Source organism: Crocodylus siamensis, chromosome 3 (assembly GCF_052110815.1).
Source record: "Crocodylus siamensis isolate JL-2025a chromosome 3, ASM5211081v1, whole genome shotgun sequence".
Classification (NCBI taxonomy): Eukaryota; Metazoa; Chordata; order Crocodylia; family Crocodylidae; genus Crocodylus; species Crocodylus siamensis.
This window is the reverse complement of record NC_143397.1, coordinates 81,772,041-81,788,328: the sequence shown is the minus strand read 5'-3', so window position 1 is coordinate 81,788,328 and position 16,288 is coordinate 81,772,041. Positions and strand designations below refer to the sequence as shown.

The following is a 16,288-nucleotide window of genomic DNA, read 5'->3' as shown; positions in this document are numbered from 1 at the left end:
AGCACTATGAGACTTTTACTTCTACTGGGGTGGGCTGGGTTCAGATGTGGACTGACCTTGCACACCAGCCTGATCCAGCACATCAGTCCCAGACCATGACTATTTCATGTCAGGTCTGGAGCCACAAGGTAGGTTGGCCACATTCTGGGAGCTGGACTTGGTGCAAAAACCCAGACTTAGTACGTGTCTCTGGAGCCAGTGCACCAGATTGGATGGGCGTGTGGTGTTAGCCTGTGGCCAGACCCAGCCTATCCCTGCTCCACTAAAAGCAGGCTGTGTGCTGTATTCATGATTAATTTTTCCTGTGGGATAGTTACTGTGAGGGTTTGTGTTTGGGCCTGTGGTAGGGCACTATGAGTGACATGGGGATCAGCAAGGTGGGAGTACTGAATACCCAAATGCCAGGTTGGAGTTAGAACCTGAAGACCAGAGAGCACAGGGACCAGGAGAGCTGAAAGGGGAGATCTGAGTTGTTTAGTCTGTTAAGTGAAATCCAAAACCAGGGGCCAGAGATTCAGTACTGAATTCCATGGGAGATCCAAGATCAGTATCAGGAAAAGCCAAAGCCGAGTCAGGAGCCAGGAGAACCAGAAAGCGGTGAGCATGAGGCTTGCCAGAACAGAGGGAGGCTGTGTGAAGGCATGCCTGCAGCCTGAGGCTGCAGGTGTGCTCAGAGACAACCCTAGCAGGGTGCGGGGCCTGGGGCAAATCAGCCTGTGTGGGGCCCAGATGCGAAGAAGCCGGCAGCGGCAGGGGGTGAACAGCTGGATGCAAAGCCAGCGCCAGTGGTGCAGTCACCAGCACTAGATGGGCCCTGCAGGAGGGGCTGCAGTCTCTCTGCCCAGCTCCGAATTGGGGCAACTGCAGGGCTGGGGCGGTTGCCCCAATTTGTGCCCCTCCCCCCCCAGGGATGGCCCTGGGTGTGTTTATAAGGAGTGAGTGGTGCCTTCAGCAGCCAATCCAGTTGCGGAGAACTGGGGCAGTCGCATTAGTCAGAGATCAGGGTAGGTGTGGAAACTCAGGTGTCTTGCCTAGGCAGGCATGCCTGATGTCAGAGGATGGGCAGATATCAGATTACTAAAATTTAATTTAAAAAATGTTTAACAATCCATCAAGACAATGAAATTTTTCAAATACTTTTTTATTTTGCTGACACAAATTAATTTTAGGTTGATCCAAAATAATTCCCCCTCTCCCCACTCAGTTTTTGGATTTTTCTTAGTTTAGCTAGCATACTTGAGGATCAACTATTTTCACAGTTCTGCTGAGGAGGAACAGGAGGAAAGAAACCTATTCTACCTCAGAATTTCTATTTTCTTAAACTGGGATTGCTGAAATTTATTGGGTAAAGGGGGAATGAAGGGCATGCTCTCTGCTGACCTAAAAAGGCTATTTGTAGCTTCATCTTGACAGTTGTTGGACTTGGGGATAGTTGAATATATGTTTTCTAACTGAAGTTGTGTGTGTGATAAAACTAGAGTAGGGATAAATGGTTTTAAGTGTGGATACTGTATTTTTTCACATATGGTATGCACCTTCCCTATTATTCAATGTTATATTAAATGTGTTCCCATTCTGTATCCTAGGGATAAGTATCAGTTATTTAAACGTTATCGCTAACATTGTGAAGAGCTAGTTTTCATCCAAACGATTTGTCTGGTAGCACTGAATTCAGTCTGCATTCTTTATTTCCTTCCCCCAACACTTCCAAACCATCAGCAATAATAGTTGTGGTAATAATGTTATACGTTTTTCTAGACCAAAGAGGGTCAGGAAAAACAGCAAGGCTTGTTAAACAAGTTAAGTTTATTTTAATTAGATTAATATATCCAGGTTGGTCAATAAACCTTTCTTTTTCCATTTTCCAGTTTTCCTGAGCTTAGATTCACTACAGAGTTTAATTCGAACAAGGAAACCAGTTTTGGATATAGATGTGTGCCAGGAAATTTTAACTTTTAAGTAAGACCACTGCAAAGGATGTATGGCTCCATTTGCTCTTGCATTGCCCTCTGGAATGTAAGGGCAGGATTTTAGATTTATGATCATTTACTTTATAACCAGACATACGGTACACCTGAATTTATACACTGCCAAAATCACACTGGATGAAGAGATCAATAATAATGCCAAGTATAACAGATCATCTATATATAAGACAGGCTTTTATTTTTTATCTGCTCCAGTGATAGTTTTCCCTTATTGGACATCCTCTGATTTTTATGTGCAAATTCCTGAATAAACTGGGCAAAAAAGCAAGGGCAGGGGGATGGAGGGTCCATCCAAAATATTTTTTTTAAACAACTTCCAGTAGTGACTAGTTCATCACATATAATTTCAAAGATTGGAATGAAGCATATATACAGATGAAAGCTACATCTAAAAGTTTCTGTCTCAAGAATGACATCTACTAATTCAATCAAATATCATTTTACTACTGAAACTAAAAAGGCCAGTATGTAGGTAATATTAAACACTTCCAGTCTCCAGTGTTAGTGAGGGAATATTTAATCTAATATTATATATATAATTTTAGAGTGCCCCAGTTAGCAGTGCCCTGCTATCAGCCAGAGTGCTTGCTCTCAAGGGGGGCATGTGTCCCCCTCAGTCCCCCCATGCATCGCCTACAGATGAGGGTGCTTTGTGTCTTGCTACTCCAAGCATTTTAGATTAAGTATTTATATTTTACGTTGATTTATATGTGTGTGTGTGTGTGTGTATGTGCGCACATCCCCCCATGCATCGCCTATGGATGAGGGTGCTTTGTACCTTGCTAGTCCAAGCATTTTAAATTAAGTATTTATATTTTATGTTGATTTATATTAGTGTGTGTGTGTGTGTGTGTGTATTGGGGACTGGAAGTGTTTAATATTATCCAAATACTGGCCTTTTTAGTTTCAGTACTAAAATGACATTTGATTAAATTTAATAGAATAAAGTTGGATAAGATTTTACCCTCAGCTATATGTAGGCTGTGACAATAGTGTTGTAATGATATAACTGATTGTAGATTTTATCCCATGGGAGACTTTTGCAATGAAACTCCTGAATTAGCACTGACTGAAAATATTCATATGACAAAGTGGAAGGTTTATGTCTTTAAATAACACCATATTGCCATCTCCTATGGGATACATCTGGTAACATCTAAAGTACCCTCCCACCAGTGAATTCCCTTCCCTATATGAATGCTTTAATTTTTTGTTACAGGGCATTTTTTCAGTTGTCTCTTAACATTGACGAGACCCTTCTTCATTTGGATGAAGCATCACAAGTGACATCCTCATTGATTCTTGTCTACCTTTAAGATTTATGAGAGATGAATTAAGTGCCTAATTTAGGGGATGTCTTCATAATCTACCCTGGCTCCGTTCTGATAGCAGCTCAATTACGGAAATTTCGTCTTCAGGACACTGTTCTCTGATTCTATATCTTGGTTGGAGACCAGTACCAGCCAGGGCAGAAAACACTATATTGGCATATTTGTAGACCCCCTGTTCTGCCCTTTCTCTAAGGAAGATTTAATACAGTAAGGCTAGCATATGTCAGTGAGAATACCCACCTTGCTCTGTCGTAACAGGTTGTCCTGAGTTTATTACAGAATATTTGGCTCCAAAGGCCCCAACTTTCTTGGGCTCTCCTCAGGAAGTCTGAAGTCCTTCCCATCCATGATGAAACATCTTATTTCTGCTATTTAATTTCAGAATCCACTGATACCATTTTTAAACCTTTTTTCCTTTGTATCTGTGCACCATCCTGCACTAAGTTTGATCAAAACTTCCTCTGGGGTTTGTAATTTTTACCCTCTGCTGTAAATTCATCCTATTCACATCTGTCCAGCATGTGAGCCATGCAAAGTCTCAGTTTTTGTAAGCCCCAGAAACAGAGGGTGATTTTCATCTGATCCAGATAAATCAGAATTGCAGCTGCTTGAGCTCTGTGTGGCTCATCTCCTGGGTAATCCAGTTATATTTCTTTGTGTTCTTTTTCTTTTTTCATCCAGTATGACAAATGCTAAGAAAAGCACTAAAACACAATTTCTGCACTATATTGCAGACCTAAGCCTAACTTGTGTTAGAGCTTAGATATTTTTAACTTCAGTAACTGTGGTTTAGTAAGCGCATTCTCTGCAAGTTTTCATAAATTACCAGCTAAGCACCAAGTTAATGTTAAAATCATGTTATAACTTCAAAATACACAGTTACAGAGTTACCCCTTGTCTCTTCAATTTACATCAATTTATTGCTGGTCAAATGCAAGAGATTTTAAAAGCACAAATAGTTGATAGGCTCTAATTCCTAATGAAAATCTATTTAAAAAAATCTTTCAGAAAATGTTTTATTCTGTGTACATATGCTGATGCAAAAATACACCATCAAAGGGACTCAATGGTAAAAATCATAATTCGAGTTTTGTTCTTTTTTGGAGGTATGCCTAATTACGTTGCTGGAATTTATTTTAAGTATTAAAGAATTTGTAGGACCAGATGAAGGAATAAAAAGGCAATTATTGAAAAATCTTTGACAATTAGATATGGCAGTCTTCTTCATTCCTGTACTAAACTCTTCTGTTTTTTTAATGTGAAGTATTTAACAGCTGCAACATTCTACCACAAAAATAGTTCTTTTCCTTGATTAGTGAAGTAAATGATTCCTGTGCATAAAGTTTCTGAGTGTTTTGGGGCACTTTGGATGAAAATCTGATGTTTTAAAATACTAAACAAATAGTGATTAATAATTGTGTTACAGTGGTGTGTAATGGTCTTACGTGAGACTGGAGCTTTAATTACACTATATACACCTATTAAAAGATTATCTCTTTACTGGAGAGTTGAAGTCTAAGTAAATAAACAGCGTAAATTATGTGATGTATTATTGCATTTTTATCCCCATTTTATAAAAGGGTAATTAAAGCACAAAGAGATTGAGTCATGTACTACAGATCACATATAAAACTTGTGCTAGAGCTGAGTGCTAAACCCAGGTTCCCAAATCCTTGTCCAGTACTTTTATCATAAGGCCATTTTTGTTTCTCTTTTGTCTTAATTTAGAAAATCATTTAAGTATCTGGTTTAGGTCATATGGAGACATCAGTGGCCAGCGAGAATTGAATATGTGGATAAGCACCCCTCCTGAATAAGTAACTTTTCCTAAACAGAGACTTCTATAAATATCATGCTCTATGTCCTTTCTCTGGGATAGTTGCCTTGCCACAGTAATCCATGTCTAGCAACAGATGTTGCATCTCTGCTGCGGTAAACCATTTTATCCTGGGGCAGATATCCATGTCTGTTGTCCTAGGATAAATCCTAAAAAGGTTCACAGGATAAGAAGTACTAACAGTTTATACTGGGACATTGCAAAGTGTATCTGAATGATTATCTTGTGATTGCATCATTGGATTAATGGCAGAAGAGCAGCAGTGCATTCAGCCACTCACTTATACCCTGGCTGGAAAGATGATGTGTGTATACAAAACAAGGATCGATGGTCTCAAGTTTCAGCAAGGGAAGTTTAATAGATAGGGGGGAAAAATCTCATGAGGAGAGTAGTAAAACACTGGAACTGGGTATCCAGAGAGGTTGTGGAATCTCCAACCTTGCATGTTTTTAAGACCCGGCTAGATGAAGCCTTGGCTGGGATGATTTAGTTGGGGATGGCCCTGCTTTGAGTAGGGTGTTGGACTAGATGACCTCCTGAGGTCCCTTTGTAAAATTCTATATGTCAATCCTGGGATAACTTTGTTCCATGGCAAACAGAGGCACAACTTGTCCAGGGACAAATGCAATGTCTGTTCCTAGCCATAAGTAATCTATCTTTTTTGGGCCTGCTCCATTGAGGGTGCTGACAGATGTTCAGACCCCCGCTTTAACTCATGGCACTTTACGTAAAGCCTTATGAGTTAGAGCTCCCCAACCCAACAAACCCTGTTGGGTTAGAGGGGAATTGAGCCTGCCTGTACCAGTTCTCCTAGCCAACAGGCAGGGGCGCTTCAGCAGCCTCCAAGGAAACTGCCAAATTGGTCCTCTCCCCATGCGCCCTCCCCCCCGCCAGCTCCCAGGCTGTCAGCAGAGAGAGAGTGAAGGGAGCAGCAGCAATTGCCAGGCTGCTATGCCCAGCCTGAGCTGGGGTGGGGAACATAAGTTCTAAAGCAGAGCAGCTTAATCTGTCTGATTAGATAAGGGTTAATTTTTTGCATGATCAGCCATTTTAGAAGTGCTCTCGAGGTGTACACTTGTGTTAGGGCACAGCTGTAGAGCACTTTCAGGGGCCAGATCACACGAAAAATGTCACTTCTATCTGAGCCCTAAGTGAGCAGGAGTTTTTCCATTTATATCAGAGGGCTCTTTGTTATCTCCAGACTAAAATCCTTGCAGTATACTGTATGTTGGGGTACACTAATAGACCACTCATTATGCGTCTACACTAGGTTTTAATGGATGCATCTACATGAGATGCTTTACTGTGCAGCAGACTAATTTGGTGTACAGTAAAGCATCACCATCTACACGTGTGGTCACAGTAGACTAATTTTCTGTGCTGCTGCATAGTCCCATCAGACACAAGTGGCATCCAGCAGCATAATAAATTACTGCACTTAAATGCACGTGTAGATCGTGATGTTGGGATTAGCTTACTCCAGCTCAAATTGAGCTAGATTCTAAAGTATATTGAGTCACATTCATTGCATGTATAGATGCACGCACTGTGTTCCGCTGAAATAGTTATCTGAATTCTAATCAGAATCATAGAATCATAGAATCAATGAGTGGGAAGGGACCTAGACAGATCATCTAGTCCGACCCCATGCCATGGGCAGGAAGGAGCACTGGGGGTGGGAGGGGTCATAAGACCCCAGCCAGATGCCTATCCAGTCTCCTCTTGAAGATTTCCAGGGAAGGTGAGAGCACCACCTCTCTGGGAAGCCTATTCCAGGCTCTGGCCACCCTTACAGTGAAGTAGTTCTTCCTAATATCTAACCTAAACCTATCCTCCCTCAGCTTGTGGCCATTGTTCTTGGTGACTCCAGGGGGGGCTCTGGCGAACAGACTTTCCCCGAGTCCCTGCTGGTGGCCCCTGATAAGGTTATAGGCAGCCACAAGATCCCCCCTCAGTCTCCTCTTGCGGAGATTCAAAAAGTATGGGTTGTGGGGGAGCAGACTATAATCCTTACTCTCAAGAAAGCCTTTTAGAGTTGCAACAGTATCTGAGCAACACCTTTGCATATTTTTTCCCCTTGGATAGTATGGTGACTTAACAGTGGGACTCTCATCATATGCTCATTTCAAAGTCTGTATTTGGAAATGGCCTCCTGTTGATTCTGAACCCAGAGAAAGTTAAATAAAGATTTAGGCATCTTGAAGCTACTGCAAATGAAGCACGATTATTTTTCATTGATCTGTATTAAAAACAATCATATCCTTAAGGTATAGCTATAGTCTGGAAAAAAATATTAAAACTAGCATCATGGTGTTCTGTGTTTATTGTCCCTAAATGAAAAACAGATCAAATTTACAAGTTAAAGAGTTTTATTTTTTTCCTCTAGCTGCTAGCAAGCAAAGTCCACTGAGACTGTGAATATCAAGCTGTGCTCCTTTTGACTTTGCACCAACAAAATCAAAATTCTGTACTTGGAATGTCATTAATGCTGATGATGATGCAAGAGGCAGAATAGAAGTCAGTTCATTCTCTTCTATAGCTTTGTTGATTCTTTGGTGCTAAAGGGCTTGAAATATTTATTTTTTCCTCTTAAAGGAAAAAAATAAAGTTACTTCTTTGAATATACTTGTACTGTAATGCAATTTTTAAAAGAAGCACTAGATCATCATTTTAAGAAAATCAGAAAGGTGAACATTAAGTATTAAATCAAATAAACCAATTCCCTTATAAAGATGTGTTATTAGTGTATCCCTTTGCTTTCAAATGCAACATTACAGGTAGAGTGACAGGGAACCCTCAGCACTCCCAATTAATCATTCAAGTTACAGAATTATTTCTCAGAAAATATCTGTATTTCTTCTCATTAACTTTGATTATATGCTTTTCTCTTAATGTCAAAATACTGATAATTATTTTTTCTTCCAAATAACATAACACTGTTGGACATTAACATCTATTACTTGTAATACTCCACCTTGTTAGGTTCAATGTAATGCAGGGACATAACATCTTTTGGGTATTCATTGTGACTAACAGTAGCTGGGCAGATCAAGTCTGAATGCTTGAATCACGTTATCAGCAACAGATAAAGAAAAATAACTCTGTCTCAGGGACCTAGCAGTTAAATGCACTGAACCCAGTGGATTTGCACAAGCAGCCAGGTACCAGATAAAAATGGTTAGGTCTGGATTTAAATAATCCATGCTGATGTAGAATGCTGCCATATACAAATATGTTCCTGTGTTCTGCACACTCTTAGCTATCTTTAAAAAATCCATTTCCATAGTGATCAGACATGCAGAATGGTAATTTCCTGAAAGTTCAGGATCCTGGCTAAGTGGAAATACTTCTGCTAGACTAATATCATTATTTGAACCACATGACATGAGGGGAAAACTATCTGTTCATGGCAGAGACTACTGTCTCAGAGCCTGGGGTGAATTTCATCCGACTCACAGAGATACTTCTGACAGAAAGTTTTACCCTAAGTTGCATGTATTATCAACCTTTCCTCAGGAGGTGATGGATTTGTCCCACCACAAACACTTCATCTGCCAACACTGTCGTATGTAAATTACTTGCACAATGCAGACAAGCATTAAATTATCTTGTCCTGAAATATAGATATCTCAGTCTTTTCAAGGCCTTTGTTTTTTACTTCCTTTTTTTTGTCCCCAGCCCATTCTTGCTAATTTCTGCACATAACTACCAGGGTGTTATCTTCCAGGTCTCTGGAAAAGCTTTACATTTTGAAGGACACATAACAGTACTTCTCGGGAAGAATGCCCTTATGGGTGAAACATAAGGGGCACACGTACACATTCGATTAATGCACACAAATAACCTCCAGGGCTTATTACTCCAGAGTTTTTTGCCTCCAGGGACACTGTTTGAATGTGTACCCAGGAGCAAGAAACTGGAGCATATTGATCCAGTGTTTATTTGTGCGCAGCACATGGAGCCTGGTAGGAGCAGCCCAGGGTGGCAGGGGACCCAGGGGGTCAGCCTGCCAGCCTGGGGGTTCTCTGACTGGGCTCCATGTACTGTGGAGGAATTGGCTGAGGTACAAGGATGCTTCAGTGTGGGGGCTTGCCTGCTGGCTAGCTCTACACTGAGGCACTCTGTGCCCTAGCCAGCTGTGGTAGCATCTACATGTGAGCTGCTGAACATGAAAAAACTCTGCAGAAGGGTAGCACTTGTGTTTTACAAGTCCTATTCTGATTGCAGAGTTTATTAATTCTACGTCTCACATGTAGAAGCTGAGACATTTACTACACAGTTAATTAATCAGCTGTGTCGTAAATGTCTCATATAGATGCATCCAAGAACATCAGTTCCTGGGTTCACCACTGACTTTTCTGTGTCACCTTGAGCCAGCCCATTAGCATCAGATTGTGTATGTTTTACTCATATTGCTGAACAGTTATGCTAATGAGCAGTTCATTGGCTTCTAATTTGTGTCAGAATTGGCCATCCTTCCACTGAACAGTTTTCATTGCTTGAATATTCCAGTTGATTTCACACTGGCATTGCGCTGAATAAGAGTGACAGTGATAGGATCTTGCCTGCAATCTCACTTTCTGTCAGTTCTTCTGCACCTTGCATCAGTGCCGGGCGGATAAAGCCATTACTACTTGACAGGCACTTGTATTCTGTGGGCCTGATGTCACATAAAAGAGGTTCTGAAGAGAAATATTTTTTTCCCTAAATGTTCTTATGTTTCTTGCATTCAACTCAAGAAATAACTGTCTGGAGAAAATGCTACTGTTATAAAAAGAGGCACCAATAACTGAAAACTTTTTTTCATTATCTAAATATCTGTGAGGTGTCAAGATGTTCTCTTTAACGTTGCCAAGCAGTTATACCAAAGACTGAGAATTAGAACTCCTTGAATCTGTTGTAAGCTCTGCCAGTAACCCATCACTTCACTTTGTCCAAGTCCCAGAATTTCTTTTCCTCAGTTTTCCCAGCTGCAAATCAGATCCACAGATCTTATCTGTCTCAGAGAGAGAGAGAGAAATCTAATGCTTATAAGTAATTGCAAACCATAACTAAAAGTTGCTTTGTAGGTACCAAGCACTATTGTTTTTATTGCTGATGAATTCTTTGTATTTCATGGCAGTGTCATTAAAATCAGTGAACCTAAAGTTGTCTCAGTGCTTTCATTACAAGCCCGTCATGTGGTATAATCCAGAAATAAATAATCTCTGGAATCAAAACTTTAAGCACAGCTCTACCAAAAAAAAGTTTCTTTTACTTTTTTGAGAGTTCACAAAACAAATGTCAAGTGGGAACAAAAAACAATTGTCCCCTCATGGTAGGACTTCAGAATGGCTGTTTTTTATGCTGATCCTTTGCAGGTTATTGGTCTAAACCTACTGTGATATAGTACTTGAAAGGATAAGAAGGGAAAATGAAATGATAATGCTGGTTTATTTAGGAAATTGGCTATATTTTATGTTGAGCAACCCTTGGTCAACCAAAAGTGATTAAAAAGAACTTTAGGATACTAAATTAAGTTCTCAGCTTGCAAGCTCTTATGCATGTAGGTAACTGTCTCACTGAGTTCAGTTGTGACAAATTATTTCCTTTGTAGGAGTTGTGGTTTCAAAGTATATTGTGATTTCACCATAAATGTTACCAGGACAAAAAATGTTTAGAAGCTGACATCCATCTCTACTGAGACTTAGTAACTTCGAGGAGAATTAAGATCCAGCAGTACGTTTTAAAACTCATAAATCTAAGATGGTTCAAATTTCATTGCAGTTTTTCTTCTGCCCTTTTTTCCCTTATGTTTTGATTTCTGCCTCAATAAAACCCTAATTTTAAATGTCTCTAGTTAATTTTGCCCCACTGTGGCTTTCTTACAAAAAATAAAAGAACCCAAGCAAAACCGCACAGAGAGAACCAGAGAGCACCTGCTCATACTTTACATGTGTTTCATAAATGCAGTTTAGCTTCTTGCCCTTGCCCTGTCAGCCCTCATAAGCACTGAATTTATCATCTTAAGTTTAAACACACAAAATCCAATCTGTCTTCAGTTCGCAAGTGTCATCTCTGAATGTTATTAATTAAAAGGAACAAGAATGCAATACATCTGGATTAAAAACCGCTGCTTACTCTATAAGATCATGTGTCCACAGAACATGTTTTCTTTTCCTCTGGAAAATTTACATCTGTGCCTGTGTTCCATGAAATGAGTTTAAACTTCTATTTTTACTTTTAAGGTATGGGCTGTCTGTTGAAAGTATCTTCCAGAACTGGCTTGACACTTCTGGAATACCAAAGGTAAATGAAAATACCTCTTTTCAATAGTTTCCAGACAATGACTTTTTCAAGCACATTGTTCAAATCACTGCCTGTATTTATAACAGGTACAGTACAAAATAAATCTCTTTTGATGACATCTGCTCTGCATGTCTTTATATTATATTCATGTGGGCTCAATTTTGATCAGTTACAGGTTTTTTCCTTCTACTTTCATCTCAACAAAGCTGCCAAAGGGGAGATCTTTCAGTTTTATTGCTAATCATTCTGGTCACTGGAAAGTGTGCTGTGAGGTATTGTAGTAGGGTTCCACTACAAGTAAGGAGCATTGTTCACAGATGTTAATTTGTGAATTACTGACAGATACACTGACAGCAATAACTTCAATAACTATTAAAGTATTTGTACTTTGATATTTTGTGAATATTGAGACTTGTTCACAAATCTTCGGAATTTGTTAAGTGAGTTACATTTATTGCAGTAGAGCACTACTGTTGATATGATGGGGTAATCCTTTTGGTTAAAGGTTGACTACTGTGAAATCTCTGAAATCCTTGTTCTTGTTTATAATATCCTTTGTTCTGTCTTCATAATATTTGCCATGCCTCACTAGTTCAAATATGTGCTCTTTTGAGCAATAAGTTCTCAAAATACTGTTACCCCCCGGCCTTCCCCACTGCCCTGCCAGAAAAAAAAACCAAACCAAAATCACTTGATTCTTCAGTTGTTTTCAGATTCAAATTTGGGGCTTATTTATATTCAAACCTCTGCTCCATCCCCAAAATGATTTTGGTCACTTGAGATTTATCTTCAGTAGTGCCTGGCACCAACTGCCCTCTTGGGAGAAGTAATACTGAAACAGGACAAAGTTGGTAGCTGCCTAAAAGGAGCCTAAAAGAGGCTATATAAGAAATAAGATTAGGGGGTTTGTTGAAGCCAGAAGATTTTCAGGAAGTTTCTTAATAAAATATCTGGGTGGTTCAAGGTGACTTGCTATGGTCATTCAATCTGAGTTGGACCCATGTATTATGTGCTTGAGCATTACCATTAGCCACTTTCAGAGAATAGATAAGGGTATATTTTCCTTGTTCTTTCTTTGCATTCTGTAGGGCTTTTTCTGGAAATTTTGCACTGAGACCAAAATACTTGCTTCCAAATAATATTGTAAAATGCTGTAAAATCCAGATTCTATCTGTTTTTGCTTTAAAATCAGTATAAAGGCAATTAACATTACTTAGACAAGATACTAAGCAGTTAGGATGGTGACACTGTTATTCACAATATTCTCTAATTTCCTGAACAGCTGAGCTGAGTGTGATCAAAGAAAAGCAAGTAGCTTTTTGGTCAGGGTTTGGTTCCTGATACAGAACCCCTTGATTTAAGCTGCTCATACAATGTGCTTATTCATAAATATTGGTATTGAGACGGGGGATATAGGAACTGATCGCAGTAGGGAGGGAACACAGGGCAGAAAGTCAGAGCATTACAGGTTGGTGTGAATGTTAGAAGGAAGCTTAAAAACTCTGCCCCTTTCCCAGCCTTTGCCTCTTAGGACTGTATTAGGACACAACTTTTGAGGGGTCATCTCACCCCTACCCAGTGATTCTTAAGGAACCATTCCAACACTATGCATTTCAAAACTCAGTTCAGTGATTACAATTAAGAACTAATCCAAGCATTAGTTGTTTTTTTTTGATCCCACAGTGAAAGAAAAATCATTCTCAAAGGGACATCTCTTTGTGAGAGTTCAGATGTACTGACAGAGCAGAACTAAAAAGGGAGAAAATGTGGGTGCCTTCAACCCAAGTGATGGGCTTTAATGGAAGGGAAATAGAACCATTTGTGCTCTAACGCTCGGTATTCACTTTCTCAACAAGTACAAGTACATCTCTCAGACTGACTAAGAAAGGGCTTAAGGGACTAAGAGGCACTTCAGAGGCTTTCCTTTCTGCCACTGGTTTTTGATCAAGGGAAGGAACCCAGAACAGAACTAGAGCTTTGAGAGGTATAATCTCCATCAGTTTTCTTATCTCCTTCCTTGTTTTTAGTGCAAATGAGCCTGTGCAATGTGCTGAGCATACCTAGTCTCATTTCCTCCCCTATCCTGTGTCCAAGGCACTCTCTTTGTCTGCATGCTGATACTAAGGAAAAAAGAGATCAGAGAAGCATGGGCATGTTTGAGGAGGAAGGAAGGAAGTGAGAGACATACTGTGTGGGATCTAGGCAGGCCCTCAGCTCTGCTTCCCACACTTCCCTACTTTCATCCCCTCATTACTGTCCCCACCTTCCAAATCTGCCATCACCATGTTAAGCTAGGATACAGAGATGCAAACAAGCATATTCAGTGAATGATGTGGGCACACATTGCTGGGAGAGGATGGGGAGCTTGGGAACATGGTTGCTTAGAATGTGCCACAGACATACAAGAAGCAAGGGTTTTTAGTGATATTTTTATTGGATCAATTGTACTGTTAGGACAGATCTTAACCAAGCTTTTGGGTGCAAAGTAGTTTTGCTTGTTGGATATTTTCTATGCCACGGGTGTGGCAACACTAACCCTGCTACAGATGTACAGTGCAGAAACTTGGGTAAAGAAAGGAATGGGGATGTCAAATGCAAGGGTCAGTAGGGACTTGAGAACAACATGCCAGACCAACCTGATTGGTCACGTCAGACCAACCTGATTGCCTTTTATGATCAGGTCATGAAAGTATTGGATGCAGGTGTTGCCGTGGATGTAGTCTTTCTGGACTTCAGCAAGGCCTTTGACACCGTCTCTCACCCCATCCTCATTAAAAAATTGGGTGACTGTGGCATTGATGCCTACACAGTCAGATGGATTGCAAATTGGCTGAAGGGTTGCACTCAGAGGGTGTTGGTGGATGGATCATATTAGACCTGGGGAGAAGTGGGCAGCGGAGTCTCCCAGGGCTTGGTCCTTGGGCCCGCGCTGTTCAATTTCTTTATCAGCGATTTGGATGACGGGGTGAAAAGCAACCTGTTTAAATTCGCTGATGATACCAAAATTTGGGGTGAGGTGAGCATGCTAGTAGGGAGGGAAAGACTGCAGCAAGACCAGGGTAGGTTGCAGGGGTGGGCTAACAAAAACAGGATGCGCTTCAATACTGACAAGTGCAGGGTACTGCACTTAGGCAGTAGTAACCAGCAGCACACTTATAAGATGGGAAACTCCCTTCATGAACACACGGAGGCAGAAAGGGATCTTGGAGTCATTATTGACTCCGAGATTAACATGGGCCAACAATGCGAGGTCACGGTTGGCAGGGCAAACCAGACCTTGTCGTGCATCCACAGGTGCATCTCAAGCAGGGCCAAGGAGGTGATCCTGCCCCTCTATGCAACCCTGGTCAGGCCACAGCTGGAATACTGTGTCCAGTTCTGTGCGCCCCACTTCAGGAGGGATGTGGACAACATTGAGAAGGTCCAGAGGAGGGCCACCCGCATGATCCGGGGACAACAGGGCAGACCCTATAATGAGAGACTGCAGGACCTGAACCTGTTCAGCCTTCACAAGAGAAGGCTGAGGGGGGACCTGGTGACCGTCTATAAACTCACTAGGGGGGACCAGAAGAGTTTGGGAGAGACCTTGTTTCCCCTAGCACCCCCGGCATAACCAGGAATAACGGCCAGAAGTTGTTGGAGAGTAGGTTTAGATTAGACATCCGTAAGAACGTTGGAGAGTAGATTTAGATTAGACATCCGTAAGAAACTTTGCAGTTAGGGTGGCTAGGATCTGGACCCAACTTCCAAGGGAAGTGGTGCTGGCTCCTACTCTGGGGGTCTTTAAGAGGAGGCTTGATGCCTACCTAGCTGGGATCATTTGAGCCCAGGTTTTTTTCCTGCCCAGGCAGGGGGTCAGACTTGAAGATCTACAAGGTCCCTTCTGACCCTACTTCTATGATTCTATGATGCCTGGAGTATGCTACAAACTCTCAAGCACCAAGTGAGATAAGAGCACCCACTTAGATATAAGAAACAGTTCATGCCACTTAGAGCTATCAGATCAAGCTTTATTCATCTCTTTAGCCTGAACTTAGCTCTCCTTCACATGACTCTTACAGCTTCTCTTAACACCATCTTTTGGACACAACAGCCTTTTCTGTTGGAAAAAAATAGGAAATTCACTGTCACAAAATGAGTTAATGCAAGTTAAGATTGCCCTGTGGTACCATGTTGTGTGTAACCATGCACTTATGGGCTTTTGAGAGGTTAAAGTATGCACTGCCCTAAAGTATGCACTGCTTTAATTTGGAGGTTTAAATGTACTTGAACTCATTTTTCTAGAAGGATGTCAAGCATCATTGAGCAACCTTAACTCTGCATTAATAATGCCTTGTGTTGGTATATATAGAGTGAGTTCTCTAAAAATTTTAGGTACATCATAAAGCTGGTTGTTTTGCAGATTATTATGAAAAGCTTAATGTCGTTAAGGATCACAGCTTGATTTGGAGTCTGGGAATAACAGTAGGCATATTTAGCTGAATTCCATATTTTGTACAGCAAACAACAAGGTTGCTGTTTAGAACATTTGCCCTGAGGAAAGGGGAAAAAAGTGTTGCTAATTGTGTGCCATTGAGCTAGCATACTAATACTCAGTCATCAAATAGCTCACAAGCATTTAAAGTCTATTCATCACTATAGAGAGCTACGAGAATGACATCAAAAAAATCAGAAAAGAAAGGTAAAAAAAGAAAAGAAAATTTAAAATACTTCTGATTTAATTTGAAAACTATGTTTGCATGACTATGGCAACTTGAAACTCTCCAGCACCACTAACAAGCAATATCAATATCCTATGCAAGCATATAATGGATGTACAGGAAAAATGGTCCAAATTCAGCAGG

The 16,288-nt window shown here is 40.6% G+C and overlaps 1 protein-coding gene across 8 annotated transcripts in view; it reads left to right on the top strand.

The window, feature by feature from the left end:
* Nucleotides 1–16,288, top strand: part of AOPEP (aminopeptidase O (putative)) — a 323,793-nt gene that overhangs the window by 193,436 nt on the left and 114,069 nt on the right. For all 8 annotated transcript variants that reach the window (XR_016441254.1, XR_016441255.1, XR_016441256.1 and 5 more), the window contains exon 11: nucleotides 11,384–11,444. Coding sequence is in view for 5 of the 8 variants with exons in the window: in XM_090038607.1 (XP_089894733.1) it covers nucleotides 11,384–11,444 (61 nt within the window). In the remaining 3 variants the exon portion in view is untranslated. The remainder of the gene's footprint in view (nucleotides 1–11,383; nucleotides 11,445–16,288) is intronic.